The sequence below is a fragment of the Hippocampus bargibanti genome, linkage group LG10, assembly GCF_051943395.1.
Source record: "Hippocampus bargibanti isolate YZ-2025 linkage group LG10, ASM5194339v1, whole genome shotgun sequence".
Taxonomy (NCBI): Eukaryota; Metazoa; Chordata; class Actinopteri; order Syngnathiformes; family Syngnathidae; genus Hippocampus; species Hippocampus bargibanti.
In genome coordinates, this window is record NC_142743.1 from 12,231,150 (window position 1) to 12,255,112 (window position 23,963).

Below are 23,963 nucleotides of genomic sequence, written 5' to 3' on the forward strand. Positions count from 1 at the left end.
TTCCATTTCCTCCTCCCAGTATCTGCGAAATAGTATGTAAATGCCATATCTTGCATATTCTTTGAGACAAATTTATGAACTGATTCGGGCGATTTGAAAGACATAATAAATTGGGTTGTAGTATATTTACTGTGCTATGAGGTTTGCACACACTACATTTAATGCTTTAGGTTTACCAAACACGCCCTCCAAATGCTCCTCTGGCCCCTCTGTCAAATTTTAGAACCCATTGTCGCCCGCGAGGGAAAAACTTTGCCCACCCCTGATATAGAAGAACAATCGGCGCAACACTGGGCCAACATTCCCAAAATTGCACTTCGTAGTTCCAATGAAGACTCCAATAGCATTAGCTTAGTATTTATCATCCATCCATTTTCCGTACCGCATTTTACTCATTAGGGTTAGTGGGGGGGGGGTGCTGCAGCCTATCCCAGCCGTCTTCGGGCACCAGGCGGAAGACCCCTGAATTGGTTGCCAGCCAATCGCAGGGCACACAGAGACAAACAACCATCCGCACTCATACTCACCCCTAGGGACAATTTGGAGTGTTCAATCTGCCTGCCATGCATGTTTTTGCAATGTGGGAGGAAACCGGAGGACCCGGAGAAAACCATCCGTCATTAAATTCTTCATCCACCCTTGGGACTTTGTCATATTTATCGTCAAAAAAATTAAACCGCCAGATGGAACTGCAGAGATTGCAAAAATATGTCCAAACTTTCTGGACCAAATAGAAATATGGCAAAAAAACTACAAAAAACAAAACAATAAAACACTGGAGTATTGTTCTCATAATACACATAATAATACTCATAATAATAATACATTTCATTTCTAAGCACCTTTCAAAACTCTCAAGGCCACTTTACTTTACAGTCACACAGTCAACAATAAGAGTGCGCACACATTATTTTATCACATGATATCACCGGCAATTGTTGCAAGAGTTTTGGGCTTTTAGAAAATCAAAAGCAGTTTTTTTTCTTCTTGCTTTCCACAAAGAGAAAAAAACAAACAGCGCTGTTATTGAAACCAGCTGAAAAACGGCAATCTCGCACAATGGCCATGGTAGCCCGTCAACATCTTCTGATTAAGTTGATAAACCGCCGCAAAACTAAAAGAACCCAGTAAACCTACTCAAGAAAATCATGCCCCTTGAACAAAAAACAAACAAACTAGCCAAAACCAAAGAACTACCAAGTAACAACCAAAAAGAACTGAACAAAGTGAAACTAAACCGGAGGAACTGAAACAAAAACTCTACTCACTGCGAATTAATTCCTAAATCATATGGGTCTGGAGTTATCTGAACTTGAAATGGGGGCAGCTGTACAAAAAGACAAATGATGCCCCCTCATGGACAGGAAAATACATTGCCAGAGGTCTGACCAGCGCTTTATCGGCACCCCTTGCAAGAAAAACCAAAATCCGAACAAATTCTGGAATGGCGCTCCATGTCATGCTTTTCAACTCCAGAATAAATTCTGGAATGGCAGGGAATGAGTTCATAAGCTCCGCGAGTGGGGACGTCGTACTCTTTCTTCCCTGTAAAACGCCGTGGCATTTCAAATGCGGGCGAACGGCTTTCCAAGGACAAATGAAGATAAGAACATCCAAAGTTAATTTACATACACCGAAGAAAATCTGGTACAAAGGCAGTGGAGGAAACGGGTTTGCGGAGCCAAGGACGGACGGGCAGGCGGGCGGGCGCATTTCCTCTGCCTTTGAAACATTCTGTGGCCTTTGTTGTGCCTGTGAATGAGCGTTTCAAGCAAAACAACAACAACAACAAGATCAAAATGACTCTCACCGGTAATCTTTTCCATTTCAGCCAGGGTCTCCTGGTAGGAGCTGATGATGCCGCCGTATCGCGTGATGACCTCCTTCCGTAAATTGTCCCAATGTGGAGAGAGTTCGCCCAGCTCCTTCAGATCCTGCACCCTGTAGATAAACACACATTTGCAAACAACCCTGCGCTTTATTCCCCTTTTCGTGTTCTTTTGTCTGTGTAATCCTCACATAGAACGTGGAGGGGGGAAAAACTGTGCAATGCATCACAAAAATGAAAAAAAAAAAGGCTCAAAAACCTTCATTGGGACATCATTCAAGCATAATCCAGTGATAAGCGCTTATGGTTCAGAGTGCAGAGGTGAAGGGTATGACTTAGCATTGTGAAGTTACGGGCCCGAGTAGGTTTTCTCCGGGTATGCCGGTTTCCTCCCGCATTCCAAAAACATGCACGGCAGGCTGATTAAACACTAAATTGTCCCTAGATGTGAGTGTGAGCGCTGATTGGTTGTCCCTGTGTGCCCTGCAATTGACCGGCAAACGGTCCAGGGTGTCCCCTACCTACTGCCTGAAGACGGCTGGGATAGTCTACTGTAACCCCCGCGACTCGTGTGAGGATGAAGCGGTGTCGAAAATGGATGAAGGGATAGACAACTCCCTCTCCCCTCCACTCCAGGTCTATTTCAAAGGTTGTATTAAGTTCATCCTGTCTACTTGATATCTAATTTAAAACCGAATCTTATCTTACAGACAGTGTGTTGTCGGTGTTCAAATACCTGACATGTTTCGGCGTCTACTTCCGCCTATTTCAAAGGTGTTAATTTATTTCTATTTATATAATACGTACAGAGTGCACTACTTCGTGTGAATTTAATATTCTCAGCTGTGCAGGGTGGGTGGCTTTTCCAAAAAATAAAATACAGTTAAACAAAACAAAACAAAATAAAATAGAATAAAACAAAACAACACTGAAAATGAAACAAGTGAGTGCCGACAGACGTGAAACAAAATGAAACATTTAAATAAAAATAAAGTAAAATAAGACAAAAATAAATAAATAAATAAATAAAATACAATAAAATAAAATAAAATAAAATAAAATAAAATAATAATAAAATAAAACAAAACTGAAAATGAAACAACTGAGAACCTACACAGACGTAAAACAAAATAAAACAAAAATATATATTAAAATAAAAAGAAAAAGAAAAAATAAATAAATAAAAAGAAAAAAATAAAACAAAACAAAATTAAATAAAACAAAATAAAAAACTAAACAAAATTAAACACAATTAAATGAAATTAAATTAAAAAAAACTAAATAAAAAAATACAAAACAAAATAAAATTAAATGAAATAAACAGTTGCTCACCAAAGCAGTCTGAATCTATTTTGCATTCTAAAGGTGTAATAAAAAAGAGACATCTGGCTCAGGGTGATCCGGCCGAGGGATGGTGGTGAGCAAGCGAGGGAGTGTGGTGGTGGTGGTGGTGGTGATGGGGGTGTGTGGTGGGGTCAGCAGTCTCTCTTTCATCAGGCTGCTATTGTCTGAGGAGGGTCAAGGTGCACGCAGACGAACAATATGCACGTTTGGAAAGCTAACATTAGCAATGGCATCCGCTGTCGAATGCCTTTAATGAAGAAGACAATCTATCTCCAAATGACAAAGTTTGGTCACAACTTTAAATATACCGAGAAACAAAAATGTCAGGCTAAGCCAACTGGAGCATCGGAATATTCTTTGGGAGCGAATCAAGTAAGAATTTCATGCTATCATGTTAAACATTGATTGAAGAGGTCTTTTTTTGGGATGGGGTTTGATTTATTGATTTAAGTCACAGGGTTGCGTTTTTCCACAAAATGTCCGCATCCCAAAAAAGTTGAGCGCAGCAAAGATTTACCAATCAGCCGAAGGACTTTTGCCGTTCATTCCATCCTTCTCAAAATCAGTGATGATAATCTCCTCCGGGGAGCCCTAAAAAAAGACTCCTACAGCTTTTATTTATGAGACGAAACGTCTGATGAAGGTCACCTGGCCGTAATGGTGTTGTAAATTTTGGCACGGGGTGTTGCGGGGAGCCCTCGAGCTACTATGCAGCGGCTTTTATTTCAGGACGTGTTATTGTGGTGCCTCAATTTTAATCACGTTGGGGCTTAGTGCTCCCGCTCAATAAATCCTGTCCGAAATAAAATTAGAAATACTGGACACACTTTCGAAAACAAACCAAAAAATAAATAAATCAAAAGCAACCATGGAAACACAACTAACTAACGACCCCAAAGCCAACTACCAACCAATCACCAAAAAAATACAAAAAAAAAAAAACTATGAGACCAAACGGACCAAAACTAAACCCTTCACACAAGAGAAGTGAAACTAAACCAACCACACAAAGAAAATCATCCAACCAAAGTAAATGAACAAAAATAAATCAAGTACAATTAATGTCTCAAAGTACTTGGAGTTTAATCTTATTTTTAACCCCCCCCCCCCCCCCCCACACACACACACACACATACCCTGCTGCATAGTATTAAAAAATGGTGATGTTAGAACCTATTGACGGCAACAAACTGAAACCACCATCTCAAAACATGTCACCCCTCAAACATGGCCGACAAACTGCAACTTACCCCTCAACCATGGCTGCGCTGAAAACATTACATTAGTGGTAGAGTCCGACGCCATTTTGCTCTCTATACCATTCTAATATTTGAGCATTGTACTGTAATGAATACCTGTGATAATCACGGCGCCTGAGTTAATTCTAAAGAAGCTCGGAAACACAACGGCAGATGGGCGCATGATTACGTCGCAATTACGGCTTTGTCCTGGTGACAATTGGCATATGGGTGCGCCGTTGCCGCAGGCACGCGCGCGTCCTTGAGCTGACAGTAGAAAACAACCTCTTCTGTCACCATTATCAACCAAAATATCTTTCTGGATCGTATTTTTCATCTTTCTTGTTATGACATGGACAGAAGGAGCTGACCGGAAACATTGGACGTGTGTGTTTATTGATCGGTATGTGTGTTATGGATGAAGTGGAAGACATGACACTGGCTGAAAGAGGCGGAGATTCAATGACTGGGGCCGATGTTGTATTTCTTTGTGCGTGCATTGGGCGCACCACATTATAAGACGCAATCTCCAATGCGTCCACTAGATGGAGCTCAAGGAAATTCCATCAGAACAATCAAATGATATTATATTATAATCATAATAATACATTTAATTTCTAAGTTACATTATATTATATTATATTATATTATATTATATTATATGTGATTAGATAACCTTTTGATCGTTAAGAGGCATCATCTGTACTTCTTTGAAGGTGTCGGATGTTTCGCTTCTTATCCAAGAGGCTTCTTCAGCGAACTAAAATCTTTTTGCTGGTAGTTTTCGCCCTGTATATATCCCTACTGTCCAGACGTGGCGGTGCCGGACTCTGCTATGATCACTCCCTGCTCTCAGGTCGGGGGGAGCAGGCGGCGACTCCCTGCGGCTACACTGATTACTTCTATTGTCCTGACTGATTACTTCTATTGTCCTGCCTGAGTATGAGGTCTACGGTCTACGACTCTGCCCGATTGCCCCATTTGATCTGGTATCATCTCATCAGCATAACTAAGCCTATGTTGCCTAAGAAGTCAGTTGTAGAAACGGTCTACTTGATATCTAATTTAAAACCGAATCTTATCTTACAGACAGTGTGTTGTCGGTGTTCAAATACCTGACATGTTTCGGCGTCTACTTCCGCCTATTTCAAAGGTGTTAATTTATTTCTATTTATATAATACGTACAGAGTGCACTACTTCGTGTGAATTTAATATTCTCAGCTGTGCAGGGTGGGTGGCTTTTCCAAAAAATAAAATACAGTTAAACAAAACAAAACAAAATAAAATAGAATAAAATAAAACAAACCTGAAAATAAAACAACTGAGAGCCGACAGACGTGAAACAAAATGAAACAATTAAATAAAAATAAAGTAAAATAAGACAAAATAAAATAAAATAAAAACAAAACAAAATAAAAAAAAATAAAATAAAAAAAAATAAAAAAAAATAAAATAAAACAAAACTGAAAATAAAACGACTGAGAACCTACACAGACGTAAAACAAAATAAAACAAAAATATATATTAAAAGAAAAAGAAAAAGAAAAAATAAAACAAAATAAAACAAAACAAAATTAAATAAAACAAAATAAAAAAACTAAACAAAATTAAACACAATTAAATGAAATTAAATAAAAAAAAACTAAATAAAAAAATACAAAACAAAATAAAATTAAATGAAATAAACAGTTGCTCACCAAAGCAGTCTGAATCTATTTTGCATTCTAAAGGTGTAATAAAAAAGAGACATCTGGCTCAGGGTGATCCGGCCGAGGGCTGGTGGTGAGCAAGCGAGGGAGTGTGGTGGTGGTGGTGGTGATGGGGGTGTGTGGTGGGGTCAGCAGTCTCTCTTTCATCAGGCTGCTATTGTCTGAGGAGGGTCAAGGTGCACGCAGATGAACGATATGCACGTTTGGAAAGCTAACATTAGCAATGACATCCGCTGTCGATTGCCTTTAATGAAGAAGACAATCTATCTCCAAATGACAAAGTTTGGTCACAACTTTAAATATACCGAGAAACAAAAATGTCAGGCTAAGCCAACTGGAGCATCGGAATATTCTTAGGGAGCAAATCAAGTAAGAATTTCATGCTATCATGTTAAACATTGATTGAAGAGGTCTTTTTTTGGGATGGGGTTTGATTTATTGATTTAAGTCACAGGGTTGCGTTTTTCCACAAAATGTCCGCATCCCAAAAAAGTTGAGCGCAGCAAAGATTTACCAATCAGCCGAAGGACTTTTGCCATTCATTTCATCCTTCTCAAAATCAGTGATGATAATCTCCTCCGGGGAGCCCTAAAAAAAGACTCCTACAGCTTTTATTTATGAGACGAAACGTCTGATGAAGGTCACCTGGCCGTAATGGTGTTGTAAATTTTGGCACGGGGTGTTGCGGGGAGCCCTCGAGCTACTATGCAGCGGCTTTTATTTCAGGACGTGTTATTGTGGTGCCTCAATTTTAATCACGTTGGGGCTTAGTGCTCCCGCTCAATAAATCCTGTCCGAAATAAAATTAGAAATACTGGACACACTTTCGAAAACAAACCAAAAAATAAATAAATCAAAAGCAACCATGGAAACACAACTAACTAACGACCCCAAAACCAACTACCAACCAATCACCAAAAAAATACAAAAAAAAAAACTATGAGACCAAACGGACCAAAACTAAACCCTTCACACAAGAGAAGTGAAACTAAACCAACCACACAAAGAAAATCATCCAACCAAAGTAAATGAACAAAAATAAATCAAGTACAATTAATGTCTCAAAGTACTTGGAGTTTAATCTTATTTTTAACCCCCCCCCCACACACACACACATACCCTGCTGCATAGTATTAAAAAATGGTGATGTTAGAACCTATTGACGGCAACAAACTGAAACCACCATCTCAAAACATGTCACCCCTCAAACATGGCCGACAAACTGCAACTTACCCCTCAACCATGGCTGCGCTGAAAACATTACATTAGTGGTAGAGTCCGACGCCATTTTGCTCTCTATACCGTTCTAATATTTGAGCATTGTACTGTAATGAATACCTGTGATAATCACGGCGCCTGAGTTAATTCTAAAGAAGCTCGGAAACACAACGGCAGATGGGCGCATGATTACGTCGCAATTACGGCTTTGTCCTGGTGACAATTGGCATATGGGTGCGCCGTTGCCACAGCCACGCGCGCGTCCTTGAGCTGGCAGTAGAAAACAACCTCTTCTGTCACCATTATCAACCAAAATATCTTTCTGGATCGTATTTTTCATCTTTCTTGTTATGACATGGACAGAAGGAGCTGACCGGAAACATTGGACGTGTGTGTTTATTGATCGGTATGTGTGTTATGGATGAAGTGGAAGACATGACACTGGCTGAAAGAGGCGGAGATTCAATGACTGGGGCCGATGTTGTATTTCTTTGTGCGTGCATTGGGCGCACCACATTATAAGACGCAATCTCCAATGCGTCCACTAGATGGAGCTCAAGGAAATTCCATCAGAACAATCAAATGATATTATATTATAATCATAATAATACATTTAATTTCTAAGTTACATTATATTATATTATATTATATTATATTATATTATATGTGATTAGATAACCTTTTGATCGTTTAAGAGGCATCATCTGTACTTCTTTGAAGGTGTCGGATGTTTCGCTTCTTATCCAAGAGGCTTCTTCAGCGAACTAAAATCTTTTTGCTGGTAGTTTTCGCCCTGTATATATCCCTACTGTCCAGACGTGGCGGTGCCGGACTCTGCTATGATCACTCCCTGCTCTCAGGTCGGGGGGAGCAGGCGGCGACTCCCTGCGGCTACACTGATTACTTCTATTGTCCTGACTGATTACTTCTATTGTCCTGCCTGAGTATGAGGTCTACGGTCTACGACTCTGCCCGATTGCCCCATTTGATCTGGTATCATCTCATCAGCATAACTAAGCCTATGTTGCCTAAGAAGTCAGTTGTAGAAACGATCCAAATTGAACCTCACCCCACCATGGCTATTGACTGAAGGGTTTTGCTGTTTTATGAAAATAGCTTCTTTTACTCCCCTTTCAGACCATCTATTTTTTTTCACTAAGTTTTTAACCTCATTGTCGCCAAATGAGTGGCTGCTCGCTTTTAGGTCCAGATGTACTGCAGATTGAGGCCCACTAGTATTATCCCTGCGATGTTGATAAGTCTTTTTTTTGGAGAATGTGTTTAGTCTCCCCAATGTATTGCTCTTTACAATTTTAATTTTTACAATGTATGACCCATCTAATTTACGCATCAACTTTTTTTTCCTGATGAAAGAAGAGAGGCTAAGGTTTCTTACGCTGCATTCAATGTTTATGTAGTCCTAAATCTCAATATTCTGTGGGTCCTGCATTGTGAGTGAAAAATGACAAAAAACCCTGACACTGGAGTGGACACATTTTTGCACATCGTCTGGCAGTGAACAAGTTAATAAAACAGTAACACAGAACTCTCTTGCCGCTGCTCTATTTCCCCATTTAACCGCGTAACCCATCGCTTTAAGTTTGATCTCGGCATGGTAGGCAAGTCTCAAGCAAGGAGCCATTTTGGGGGCGGAATTTGAAGAAAATACAGTCATGGCTTACATTGAGACCGATAGATCTGCGAAGAATCATCATGTTTTTTTGTGACGAGGCTAAATTAAGAAGTCGATTTTCATTTCAATGATGCGAGTGCGTAGAATCCAACTAAACCGTTCCACTTTAAAATATCCCGCACTTAAATCACATTGAACCCCACATTGAAATCCGTTCATTCATACATTCAAGAAGATAGGACCAACAAATAAATATTTCACGGCACGGCCGAAATAAATCGACGCCGACTGAGATTTGTTACAATCATGTGTATATTGAGCAATAAGAGAGGACAATGGAACATCATGTTTTTACCTGCTCATGTCCTCTTGCATGTAAAGCGAGAGAAGCTGCTTGGGGATACTGAAGGACAACGTGCACTCCTCCATTTGCTCGCGCACCAGCATCCATTTGCTGTCCACTGTCTGGAATCTGTATACTTTGCATACCGGGTTGGTGAACACTGTGGAGAAGGAGGAGGGTGGGGGTTGGGGGGGTCAATAAAAACATTGAATTCCTCAAAGTCAAAGGACACATTCAATTCGATGGTGAATCATGAATGAGTTGCCCTCCCGCCGATTCCTCTATGGCAGGGGTCAGGAACCTCTGGCTCGCGAGCCATATATGGCTCTTTTGATGATTGCATCTGGCTCCCCAATAAAAATAAAAACATATTCTCGCTTTTTTGCTGTTCATTTCGCTGTTTGGGCGGCAGTTGGCGGAAAGCGCCATTTTGATTGGATGATACTGACCTGGGTGCAGTTCATGTCGAAACTGGTAAACGCCCCCTTTAAAAAAAGATTATGAGTATCGTACACTTCAGGTTGAATGGAGTGAAGGATTCGCCTAACTTTCCGTTAGCTTTCAACGGCTAGCACGTTGCGGCAAGCAAGACGGATCACCCAGTTGGTTACTCTCATGATTGACATTTAATGTCATCTTTTGCACCACTCGACTGAAAATATGTGATGCAATTCAGTCCTCCACTTTTATTGCCTTTCAACGCGAGCATGAAGAGAGCAAGCAGGCAGCGGAGCGGCGTGTGTGTGTGTGTGTGTGTGTGTGTGTGTGTGTGTGTGTGTGTGTGTGTGTGTGTGTGTGTGTGTGTGTGTGTGAGTGAGAGTGCGTGTGTGTGTGTGTGTGAGAGAGAGAGAGAGAGAGTGTGTGTGCACGTTTGTTCTACCAAAGTCATTTTCTTAAGAGGTGCGAGGAAGAGAAACTGCGGTGCGGTAATAACTGGGGAAGTTCAAGAGTTTGTCTGCCTCTCTGTCGGAGCTTCAGGGGTTGCTCGCTCCATGACGCCAACTCATTTGACGACTTTTCGTCAATGCGTTGGTGGTGCAATCCACATGCCACTCAAATATGGCCGCTACTCCTGATTGCTCAAGGAAATCGCTCCGTCACTGTTTAGTCAGTATGTCATTTAATTCATTCACTGCCAGACAATGTGCAAAAATGTGTCCAAACCAGTTCCAGGTTTTGTGTCCTTTTCACTCAAATTGCAGGACCCACAGAATATTGAGTTTTAGGACTGCATAAACATTCAATGCAGCTTAAAGGACAACCGACATCACTTTTTTGTTTCTTAACTGACATCAGAAAAACGTTTTATAGCATCTAAAATACCCAAAACACACAGTTTGATCATTTTAGTCAAATGCAAAACCTTTAGATGCTCTGATCATTTAATTGTAACAACATTGTAACAACATTTTCATGTTTTTATAAAACATTTATGTGTAAATTTTGGAACGCTTGGGACAGATTAAGGCTTTAAACATGGAAGACGTGCTTCAATTTACATATTCAACTGAAGAAATTTCTTCCAGTACGTATTAATTTCCGAAGTACAGGTTGTATTTGTATTTTGAAAATGTAACCTGAAATCAAATCACCACTAAATAAACAGATAAGCCATTAATAACAAAATAATAAATAAATAAATAAATAAATATGTTGTGTTTTTTTTTCCCTGTAAAGAAACAGGCAGACAACAGAGAGTGAGAAAATGGATAGAAAACAGTGACTTTTGTATAATAACCTGCACAAGCCATCTGTACACTTGATGCAAAAAGCTATCAACCCAGATAAAGAGAACACAATTGATGAGGAACACGGTAAAATTATCGCAGAGAAAGCACCTACAAGGGATCATTCCTCAAGATGGTGAAAGAAGAAGGTTGCGTTCTTCATCAAGTTTCATTTAATGCTGATTAAACTGGCCACTCCATTCCATCAAGCCATCAACGACCATCAAGGTAAATAAAACGACTTTATTATACAGTACAGTTTATTTCTTTAATTCTAATACCATAGCACATTTATTAGGCATAAAATAAGGTATATTTTGTGTAGTTTTAAGGCTTAGAAAATTAGAACATAGAAAATTATGTTTTATGGGGACCTGGGAACGGATTATTCTCATTTTAATGGTTTCCTATGGGAAATTAATTTTTGGGATACACACTTTTCATCTTATACACTCTGTCTGGGAAGCAATAAAGTTCGTAAGCCAAGGTATCACTGTAAATGTATATTTATGCAAGTGAATAGACATAAGTACCTGGTCCTGTAAGGAGATGGTCTCTGTCAACGCAGCCGTGGGACGCAGACTCGCACACAATGGGACACTGCGAAGACCAAAAAAAATGTCATTAAAATCATAAATGTGAAGATGTTTGATCACAAACATAACAAGACAGGGAAAAATCCTGGTGGTCTACGTCCAGCCTCACACAGAATCTTCCAGCAGAGTCCTTGTAGTTCAATCACCGAACCCGCCCGCTGAGACCTCGGTGATTGCACCGTGCCGTAGATGTTCATCGGTGCACAGCGCGACTGGAGCGATGATCAACTCCCCATTGTCACTGCCCACTTCACTGGAAATGGTGAGGGGCCTTTTCACCCTGCAATTCGCAACGCTCCGTTGATGAAGCCATTGATTGAATATGCCTGGCGTCAGACCGCACAAGCTGGCCGATTGTCATCCCTCGACAAGCGTTGGACTCCAGAGGAGCATTTCAGCAGAACCAGAAAGGTAGATCCAAAATGGCTACGGCACACGGCACCACCAGAAAATTCATTGTGAGCACTCAACAATGCATAGCCAAGTGTCGCTTGCAGTCAAACGATAATGACAATGTCTCATCTGACTCTGAAAAAGCTTGGGGGCCTCAATTCGTACCCCTGTATGAGTGTTTCCCATCCCCCGGCCTTTCCTCTCCTCCACTCAATCCTGTTCCAAGACCTTTTGCCGCTAAAATGTTACTCTGCGTTATCGCACGGCACAAGCGCTGTAGCGCATATCTGACTGTGGCCGCTGATCGATGAGGCCCTCGGCAACATTATGCTTCGTTTCCTGTGACAGCTTTGCCTGTCTCGCCTTGTTCAATGAGTCATGTGGCAAGAAAAACGGGCCGTATGTCACGATTTGTGTGGGAGGGAAGAGGAGACCAGACTTGATGCATCAGCCCCCTATGTGGGCGCCTCAAACTTAACTCCTTCACCGCCATTCACAAATTCATTTGAGAATTGAAAATATGACCTAGATCGCCATTCCCGAATTTGTATGGGTTTTGTTTTTTCCATGCTTAATGCTGATAAAGCGCTGACCGTGGCCTCTGGCAATGTTTTTTCTTTTCCCTTCTTTATATTGGATTGGATTGGATTGGATTGGATTTGCCTTTATTAGTCTCGCAATGGAGAAATTTAAATTTCACAGCAGCAAAGTGATGAAAGTGATATGTATGTATTGCATTGTATTTTGGACAGCCGCTCTCATTTCAAGCTCATATAACTGCAAACCCATATAATTTAGGAATTAACTATTTTATTTCTCATGAAACTAGAGAGTCTAAAGTTTCTAACTCTGTATTGAATGTTTATGTTGTCCTAAAACTCAATATTCTGTTTTTGAGTGACAATGACAAAAACCCTGGCACTGGAGTGGACACATTTCGGCAGTGATCCCTCGCTACTTTGTGGTTTACTTATCGCAGCTTCAGTGCATCGCAGATTTCTTTACAGGGGAAAAAAAACAACGTATTTATTTATTTGTTTATTTATTTATTATTTTGTTATTAATGGCTTATCTGTTTATTTAGTGGTGATTTGATTTCAGGTTACATTTTCAAAATACAAATACAACCTGTACTTCGGAAATTAATACGTACTGGAAGAAATTTCTTCAGTTCAATATGTAAATTGAAGCACGTTTTCCATGTTAAAGCCTTAATCTGTCCCAAGCGTTCCAAAATTCACACAGAAATGTTTTATAAAAACATGAAAATGTTGTTACAATTAAATGATTGGAAAATACAGACGCTCCCCTACTTACAAACATTCGTGTTACGAACAACGGTACATCCAAACATTTTTGCGGGTATGTCAAAAAATGTAGGCAGACATCCCGCCCTTCATGTTTTACGACAGAAATAACGCCAGAAGAAACGAGCATATGCACAAGCTCCACGCTAACACCGTTTTTTCGTTCCATCCCTCCTGACATCTTTTGCGGTGGAATCTTTGGCCAAATCGAAATATGGCGCCACAACGCACAGATGGCACACTTTCATTTCCGATCATCTTCCTTCATCTTCTGCAAACAACACAAGTTGTATGTGTCGTAGCGGCAATGCTCACACACATACACGGTAAGCGAGTGCGGGTGGGGGGGGGAGGTTAACAGATTCATCATTGAGACATGGGTAGAATGTCAGTGAGACTGCGCAGAGCCTGGCAGGGAACCTCCCTTCACCAGTCACACGAGTGGGCACAAACCAAAGTCAGTCAGCCATGTGAGAAGCCCCCGGCCAATTATATAAGACAGTGATGCGTGTATACACAGACACACCCACACAAACACACACAAAAAAAACTGAAGCCACGTATGAAAACCACAGCGTTCGCTCCATCAGACCACGACTAAAAACACTTAAGACTACCTACAATGTTATTCCTGGTGTGCCGACATCCCATCGGGAAGAAGGGAAAAAGGGTTCTGTGACTCCCGTGTCGTCGTTTAGGAGAGAAGGTGAGCACTTTGTAGGAGATTAGCGCCCGCACACACACACACGCAAATCTCCATTAGGCGACGTTGGCCGTCGCCTAATCCCATCGGGGGATTTGAGACGTATTACGGACTCATATTTCCCTGAACAGCCTTCTGGAAAGTTTCCCAAAAGACACTTGGCGGGGTTGGAGGAGGATAAAAAAAAACATTGCTGATTTTTCTCTGTGTTGTAAATGATGTGCCTGTTTTTCTATATGACTGGGGACCAAAAATTAAGTTTTTCATTCATCCATCCATTTCCCAGGATGCTTAATCCTCATTAAGCCTATCTCAGCTGTATATGGGAAATAAGCGGGGGACACCCTGAACCGGTTGCCAGCCAGTAGCAGGGCACATTGAGACAAACAACCATTCAGGTTCACACTCGCAACTCGGGACAATTTTGAAGCCTTCAATCAGCCTGCCATGTATGTTTTTGGAATGTGGGAGGAAACCGGAGCACAGACTACTTCCGAACATTCAAGTTACGAACAATGGTACAAACGAAAACATTTTGCAGTAACATATGTCGCATTCTCTCCGGTTGTACATGTACATGTCTTTATCGAGCATATATTTGATTAATTGTTTATTTTTCAGTACCAACCATTATAGGTTAATTATACAAGCCTTAAAATATTTATATAACCTTAAACCTACTTAGATAAGCCTTAAACATACATTCCATACAAAATATAGCACTGAAGCAACTTACGACTGAATTCATCTTACGAACGACCGTTCGGTACGTATCTCGTTGTAAGTTGGAGACGGTCTGTACCCGCAAAAAAAACGCACAGGCACGAGGAAAACATGCAAACTCCAAAACAAAAAGATCAAGTCAGATGCACATTTTGAAAATCCCTGCTCACCCCCCCTGGACAATCCCCCCCCCCCCTGGACCCTTACATTCTGGGACGGTACATCAGTGGTGATGTGCTCCGCTTCTTCCATCTCACCCATCTTCAGTCGACTCACCACTACTGTTCCGGCTGCGCACCCGCCATTGGATGACCTGGATAGGGGTACACAAAAAAAGTGTTTGTGAGTATAATAAACATATACCATATTTTCCGGTGTATAAGACGCACCCCAATGAATGCTATATTTTCAAACTTTTTCCATATATAAGGCGCACCGGACTATAAGGAGCACCTGCAAAATATATATATATATATATATTTGATTTGCCTTTATTAGTCTCACAGTGGAGAAATTTACATTTCACAGCAGCAAAGTTATGAAACAAATGAAAGTAGAAAAGCAAAACACAGGAGCTGCTGGAAAGGCAGCCACTCTCGCGGCGCCGTCTTGAAGTCAAAATATAATATATATATATATATATATATATATATATATATATATATGTGTGTGTATAAGGCGCAGGGTTATCCTTTGAAGAAAATGAAGGCTTTTGAGTGTGCCTTATACACCGGAAAATACGGTAATATAAACATGTTTTTAAAAAAAAGCATCTTTCAAAAATATTTTGGGCAAAAAAAAAATAATCAAAGCGTGCCGCTTATGCCTCTGTCGGGAAGCAAATGAGGCCGAGGTATGCTGCGCACCATATCACAGTCCAAATGACCATCTAATAACCCAGGCGACGCGCTCTGACGGACACCAAATTGATACGACAGATTTCACACTGCCCCATGACGCCTCTCCTCATCCAGTTTGATGAAGCCGCTGATAGAAAATCGATAGTATTGGCGCAAAGTCAGACGCTGCGGAATAAAGAAAAAATGCTGCCCCAGGTGCTCCCTCGGTAACAGGGACTTATGTTGATATCAAGGAAATATCAGTGATCAGGGAAGACAAGCGTAGGTGAACGTGAAGGTTGGTGTGGGAGATGGAAGACATGAAAAGCCAGAAACTCGTACATTGGCTTCATTGCGGCGATCAAAATTGATGTGGACGAAAAAGCACATTAGAAATTACACTGTCAGTGCTTTTTACAAATAAAAAAAATACTAATTTGTCGAAGGAAACACAATTTGGACTTTGCAAACAAAAACCTGTCCAGTTCCTTGAAAATCTGAAATTGTCCCTGACATCGACCATAACAACGGTTTGAAGTTGGATGAAATCATGGAAGTCAACATGCTCGATTTGATTTCACGGGAAAATAACAAAACCTATATATATATATATATATATATATATATATATATATATATATATATATATATATAAACACACAAATAAACAAACAAACAAACACACACAAAAAAACTAGTAAATAAAAATAAAATATGAAGAAATAAATATACACAAAAACAAATAAACACACACCAATAAACTAATAAATAAAGAAACACACAAATAAAAAAAAACAACCAAATAAATAAATGAATTAATTAATCAAAAGCACAAACAAATAACGAAATAAATAAAAACACACAAACTATTAAACAAAAATAAAACATAAAGAAATACATTTACACAAATGCAAATAAACCAGTAAACTAATAAATAAATAACCACACAAATAAATAAACAGCCAAATAAACAAACAAATTAATTAATGCACACACATAAACATATAAATAAAGAAATAAAGAAATAAAGAAATAAAGAAACACAAATCAAAGAGTAAATAAAAACATAATATATAAAAAATAAATACACACAAAAACAAATACACACACACAAACAAATATTTTAATAAACAAAAACATAAATAAATAAACAACCAAATAAATACATGCATCCATGCGTCCATGTGTCCCTGCATGCATACATGCATACATGCATACCTGCAAACCTACATACCTAAATACCTACATACATACATACATACATACATACATACATACATACATACATACATACATACATACATACATGAATAAATAAATAAATAAATAAATAAATAAATAAATAAATAAATGATGTGGCAGGCCAGATCTGGCCCCAGCGCTTATTTTTGTTATTGTTGTTATTTATGTTAACAAAGCTTGCCATGTTAGGACAAGTACACGTTCGGTTCCTAAATCGCTGATTTTAACGCAACCTGACACATATTTTTCCAAAATTGTGTATTCTCTTGTTGAATGAGTCTCAAAGGTACCCAACACCGCCCCACTCGATCATCATCTCCCTGGCCTCTCGCAAAATTCGAGAGACACCCTGACTTTGAGCAAACGCTGTCAAGCGCATCGCCGAGGAAAACCACATTATCATGGCGCCGTTCCATGACAGTAAATTTGAGGGAGGAGGTGACATTCACCACTTTTCTTCTTAATTTTATTTTTAAAGACCTCTCGATCGTCTCATACACCTTCCATGAGTTGTTTATTTTTATTTTTTAGGGGGATTCAGAGCCAAACATCAAGTCAATACCTGGTCGCGGAAGGATATTGAATCGTTCCAGTTGGCCACCATGATTTGATCCGGCACCGTTTCAATATGACATTGTAAAAGAACATTACCTAAAAAGAAAAAACAAGGTGTGCACGCATTAATTTCCTCACGGTCAGTGATGGGGGAATCGAATGAGCATAAAGGTTGTAATAAATGTCCACTTCGTCCATCCCCCCTTGTTCCTGGTCCTTTTTTTAAAAACATCTATTTGGCCCACAATCCGTTTGATGGCATCACTTCATTACACAGCCTTTTGTGAAAGTGAGAGACACCATGTTGTCCATCTGAATGACTCCGGAGACGTTGGCGCTGCTGGCGGACAGATATTTATTAGGGGAAAAAGAGGTTTCGGTGTAACAGCGTGAGGCCGCGAGCGAGAGAGCTATGGAGCGATGGAGCGACGGAGTGGCCATCGCTCACGCTTTTTCACGGTGAATGTGATCAAACTATGCCGATAGCCGTTTCTGACTGGGGGTCACATGGCGGAATTCTTTCAAGGTGAAAATGTACATATTTCGCCCAAAATAGCAGACTTCCTATTCAACTGCAGGCAAAGAGTTTTGGAAATGTTTTTATACATCTTATCGGGATATAAATGTTGTGTTTTTTTCCCCTGAAATGCTGACTACAAATCAAAATGGCGGCTATACAAAAGCAGTTTTCAAATATATTTCATGTTTTCAAATTTCTTCACTTTTCAAAATAAGCAGCTTGCCGGGAGGAGGCATCAGAAACGGCATCGTTGGGGGAGGGATGTACGATGTGATTGTTGACCCATATAATGCAGCATGCGTGGGCTAAATATAGCTCAGGGATGGCTTTCACTCGGGCAGATGCGAGACGTGTCGTCATGCGGCATGCCAGTTTTCGGCTCAAGAATCCGCACAGGGTGACTCACCGCTGAGTTTGCATGACTCAGTGGTGATGAAGCGCTTTGCGAATAAAATAAAATAAAATAAAATAAAATAAAATAAAATAAAATATTTATTTCCTCACTAAAAGGTAACAATGACGACTGCAAAGGCTTTAATGCAACGGTGTTAATTCATCTTTTTGCCGATGGCCATATTGTAGTTACGGTTTTCGGGGCCGTTATGAGTTTGGGGAAGCTTTTAGAATGTTTAATCCCCTCCACATATTATAGATACAACAAATTAACTCATTTACTGCCAGACGATGTGCAAAAAAATGTGTCCACTCCAGTGCCAGGGTTTTTGTCATTGTCACTCAAATTGCAGGACCCACAGAATACCGAGTTTTAGGACAACATAAACATTCAATTCAGCATAAGAAACCTTTGGCTCTCTTCTTTCATCAGGGATCCCAGCCAAGGGAAATTAAAGGGAAAATGAAACAGATCAGCCAGAAGGTCAAGGGGGCCGTAAATTTATAAATGCAAGATTGCATATTAAATATGGGCTACATAATTATACAAGTACCCTTTATTATGTTTATAGAGGTTTTTCACTAACTTTGGTCATCCCTCATCGGGTCTTATTCATGTTAGTTAGTTTAGTATTATAAATCATAATTAAAATCATAGTATACTACAGGTCAACAGTAATAAACACTGTACACTATCATAATTTCCTGAATTAGAATAATAACTTATGAATTGGAATGACTCACCAGGTAGTTTGTAATTCTGCTTTCTCAATCTTTTTTTTCTCTGCATGTTTGCTTCCCTCACAATGCTGTTTGAGTGACAGCCAGCCTTTGCTACCGAAGTTGATCACTTTTCCATCGCAAAGAATGCAAGGGGCTTTCCGCGGATTTTTATGTTTGAATATGAAATCTGAAAGTGGGCATTGGTCGACTTGTTTTTCTAATCATGCCCAATTCAACAAATTCTTTATCCCTCCACCCAGAGACGTCACCGTTCCACTATCACTCTTGTGTAGGATATCTCTCTTCCACAACATCTTTACAACGTGAAAAGTCATGTGCTCTCCCAAGAGAGCAATCACACGTGCACTTAAAGGACAACCGACGTCTCCGGACAAGTTGTGTCCATAATGTGTAAAATCGCTTCAAATGACTTCTACTGAGCGTATTTTACAAAGAATCCACCGCATATAGCTATATTTTACGTTTTAAGACTCACGCTGAATATTCCGGGAGTCTTGTTTTTGAGTTGGTGATGAGTCCTCACCCTACGTCACTGAAGGAACACCCCTGACTGAGACAGGACATACCTTGCATCACCTCAATGTATTTTGCGGTACTTTGTTTGGTCTGAAAACTTCGTGTTGATGGCGAAATTAGAAGGAAAACACAAAAATAATGCAATGGTGAATCGTTGTATGTTACACCGAGACAACTCTTTGATATTCGTTGACAAAAATTCCAAGCTGAAACATAAACCTATTTGCAACGGAGCTCTGGCGCCATCTTCTGCATTTTCTGACCTTCTTTAATCGATTGCAAACATGTATGTATATGTATACTTTCCTCTTCAGAACTATTTGAATCATATTCATAACTGGATGTGTAACAAGAAAGCATATTCTCCGAATCTGAAGCCATTGTTTTGATTCTTGAGCAAGGCAAGACGTCTTGGCGTGACGTCACGAACTGGGGGCGGGACTTTCTGAAAATGTCCAATTCGCAGCTCAATTTTTTTTGCAGATTTTGGACACGTCATTTTTATTGGTGTTTTGCATTTGACTAAAAATATCACCCTGCGTGTTTTGGGTATTTTAGATGCTATAAAAAGTTTTTCTGATGTCAATCAGAAAAACGTTTTATAGCATATTCGCCAGCGCTCCTGGTCCAGAAGTGCTCGCACATTGGTTCGATGTGCTTGGCCACTTTGTCTTGGATGGAATCCAAATATCTTGATGGATCGTTTTAAAGGTATCTCATGGAAAGGCATGCTTTCGTGTGTTTTGGTCCATGTCGGTTGCTTCCGTTGGGATCAGGATCGCTCGGGAATAAAATACCATGAGACTGTGCGCGATAAAACGAGAAAACAAATATGGCAGCTCCCGTACCACGCTTTTCGCCACTAAACTTGCACTAAACATCATAATTTTTTTTCTACTTATACGTAGAGTATGTTTAAAGTGTTAATTGTAGAGACAGTATCAGTTAGATATAGATTATAGATATATATATAGATTTTGTTTTGATGTAAAGCTTGAAGGACAACCGACGTCTCAGGACAAGTTGTGTCCATAATTTGTAAAATCGCTTCAAATGACTTCTACTTGCATGCCGACCCAAGCACTATGCATTCTTATCATTCCATCGCCTTTCAAAACAAATGTTTTAGCGGTTGTAGACGGAAATAAACTAACTTTTATATGAAAAAAGAAAATATCACTTGAAAAAAAATAGCGGATGTCTGGGATCCCTGTTTCATCAGGAAAAAAGAGTTAATTCCCAAATTATATGGGTCTGGACTTGTATAAGATTGAAATGAGGGTGGCTGTCCAAAATACAATGCAATACATACCAATTGGTTTATATAGCGCTTTAACAACAGCTGAAGCTGCAACAAAGCGCAAACATGGAAAAAAGGGAAATGCTGCCCCGTGTGAAAAAGAATAAACATTGCCAGAGGGCTGACCAGCGCTTTATTGGCAGTCCCAGCAAGAAAAACAAAAACTCGAACCAATTCGGGAGTGGCGCTCCACGTCATATTTTCAATTCCTGAATAAATTTGGGAATGGCAGTGGATGAGTTAATGAATAACTAGTTTTCAAATTAGAAAAAAAAAATAAAATAAAAAAAATAATGACTGTTATTGTGGTTAACATGGGACAATTTGTAATTTTGGTTCGGATTTTAGCAAGCATCATAGAATTTCACAAATTGGATTTGCTTTCACGGGCTGAATATAATGATATTAGGTCCCCGGACCCTGACTTTGACACCTGTGCTTTAACATATCAACTCCCAAAATAATCCCCTGACATTTTGCAGCAAATTGTACAAAAGCCATTCAAATCAAGTGAAAACAAAGAATGCCTTTCCATCAGATGCCTTTGAAACGATCCATCAAGAGTGAATGTGATCAAACTATGCCGATAGCCGTTTCTGACTGGGGGTCACATGGCGGAATTCTTTCAAGGTGAAAATGTACATATTTCGCCCAAAATAGCAGACTTCCTATTCAACTGCAGGCAAAGAGTTTTGGAAATGTTTTTATACATCTTATCGGGATATAAATGTTGTGTTTTTTTCCCCTGAAATGCTGACTACAAATCAAAATGGCGGCTATACAAAAGCAGTTTTCAAATATATTTCATGTTTTCAAATTTCTTCACTTTTCAAAATAAGCAGCTTGCCGGGATGAGGCATCAGAAACGGCATCGTTGGGGAGGGATGTACGATGTGATTGTTGACCCATATAATGCAGCATACGTGGGCTAAATATAGCTCAGGGATGGCTTTCACTCGGGCAGATGCGAGACGTGTCGTCATGCGGCATGCCAGTTTTCGGCTCAAGAATCCGCACAGGGTGACTCACCGCTGAGTTTGCATGACTCAGTGGTGATGAAGCGCTTTGCGAATAAAATAAAATAAAATAAAATAAAATAAAATAAAATAAAATAAAATAAAATAAATTATTTGTTTCCTCACTAAAAGGTAACAATGACGACTGCAAAGGTTTTAATGCAACGGTGTTAATTCGTCTGTGTAAGCTCTCAGTCGTACAGGAGTGGTCCATCGATGAGAAGGTTTCTTCAGCCGTCATCTGTACAAAAGTGAAGGTTTCGGACGTTTCGCCTCCTATCCAAGAGGCTTCGTCAGCGAACTAAAGTCTGACTGGTCGTATCGGCCCCATTTATATATCCCTAATGTCCAGACCTGGTGGCGCCGGACACTGCTATGATGGGTCCCTACTCTCAGGTTGCGGGGGGCGCGGGACCCCCCCCTGTGGCCCCACTGATTGTTCCTACATTCCTGACTAACGATTGGCCTATTACACCCACTCCCCCCGGTATCACCTCATCAGCATAACGACCCTCATCAGCATTGCGAAAGTTGCCTAACCTGTTTTGCCTGAGCAGGCTATTGTATGAACGATCCAAATTGAACCTCACACCACCAGACCGGTTTAATGAAGGATTTTGTTGTTTTATAAGAATCACCTCTTTTACCCCCCTTTCAAACCATCTATGTTCTTTCGCTAAGATTTTAACCTCATTGTCGTCAAATGAGTGGTTGCTAGCTTTTAGGTGCAAATGCCGATTGAGGCCCACTAGTATTATCCCTGCGATGTTGATAAAGTCTTTTTTTGAGAATTTGTTGAGTCTCCCCAATGTACTGCTCTTTACAATTTTCATTCTTACAATGTATGGAATAAACTACATTACTTTGTTTTTCATTTGGTAGCCTATCTTTTGGATGCACTAATTTTTGCCTTAACGTGTTTATCGGTTTGAAATAAGTAGGAATTTTATGTTGCCAAAGGACTCTTTGTAATTTTTCAGAAACTCCTGCAATGTACGGTACTGCTACTCCTCTCCTTTTTGAATCTTGAGAATTATTGGTTTCGTTCGCTATTCTTTCTTTCTGACATTTGTTGAATGACCACTGAGGGTACCCACAGTTAATGAGTGCTCTCCTGATATGTTTTGACTCCTTTTCTCTACCTTCAGTGCTAGTTGGTATTAGTTTAGCCCTATGCTGGAGGGTTCTGATAACTCCTAGTTTATGTTGTAAAGGGTGGTTAGAGTCAAAAAGTAAGTATTGGTCAGTGTGCGTAGCCTTCCTAAAGACTTCTGTTTTTAGCGCTCTGTCCTCTTTTATAATTACTTTACAATCCAAGAAGGCTAGTTGGTTCTCTTGAATGTCCTCACGAGTAAATTTACAGAGTAGACTTCAACATTAAATTTACTCGTAAATAATTCTCAAGATTCTAAAAGGAGAGGAGGAGCAGTACCGTACATTGCAGGAGTTTCTGAAAAATTACAAAGAGTCCTTTGGCAACATAAAATTCCTACTTATTTCAAACCGATAAACACGTTAAGGCAAAAATTAGTGCATCCAAAAGATAGGCTACCAAATGAAAAACAAAGTAATGTAGTTTATTCCATACATTGTAAGAATGAAAATTGTAAAGAGCAGTACATTGGGGAGACTCAACAAATTCTCAAAAAAAGACTTTATCAACATCGCAGGGATAATACTAGTGGGCCTCAATCGGCAGTACATTTGCACCTAAAAGCTAGCAACCACTCATTTGACGACAATGAGGTTAAAATCTTAGCGAAAAACATAGATGGTTTGAAAGGGGGGTAAAAGAGGCGATTCTTATAAAACAACAAAATCCTTCATTAAACCGGTCTGGTGGTGTGAGGTTCAATTTGGATCGTTCATACAATAGCCTGCTCAGGCAAAACAGGTTAGGCAACTTTCGCAATGCTGATGAGGGTCGTTATGCTGATGAGGTGATACCGGGGGGAGTGGGTGTAATAGGCCAATCGTTAGTCAGGAATGTAGGAACAATCAGTGGGGCCACAGGGGGGGTCCCGCGCCCCCCCCCCCCAACCTGAGAGTAGGGACCTATCATAGCAGTGTCCGGC

The 23,963-nt window shown here is 40.0% G+C and overlaps 1 protein-coding gene across 9 annotated transcripts in view; it reads right to left on the reverse strand.

Annotated features, from left to right (window-relative positions):
* The window catches only part of inpp4b (inositol polyphosphate-4-phosphatase type II B), a 159,778-nt gene that overhangs the window by 41,444 nt on the left and 94,371 nt on the right, over positions 1-23,963 (reverse strand). For all 9 annotated transcript variants that reach the window (XR_016116309.1, XM_089006957.1, XM_089006956.1 and 6 more), the window contains 4 exons: positions 14,971-15,076; positions 11,575-11,641; positions 9,327-9,474; positions 1,811-1,941 (listed from right to left, as the gene is read on the reverse strand). Coding sequence is in view for 8 of the 9 variants with exons in the window: in XM_089006957.1 (XP_088863083.1) it covers positions 1,811-1,941; positions 9,327-9,474; positions 11,575-11,641; positions 14,971-15,076 (452 nt within the window). In the remaining variant the exon portion in view is untranslated. The remainder of the gene's footprint in view (positions 1-1,810; positions 1,942-9,326; positions 9,475-11,574; positions 11,642-14,970; positions 15,077-23,963) is intronic.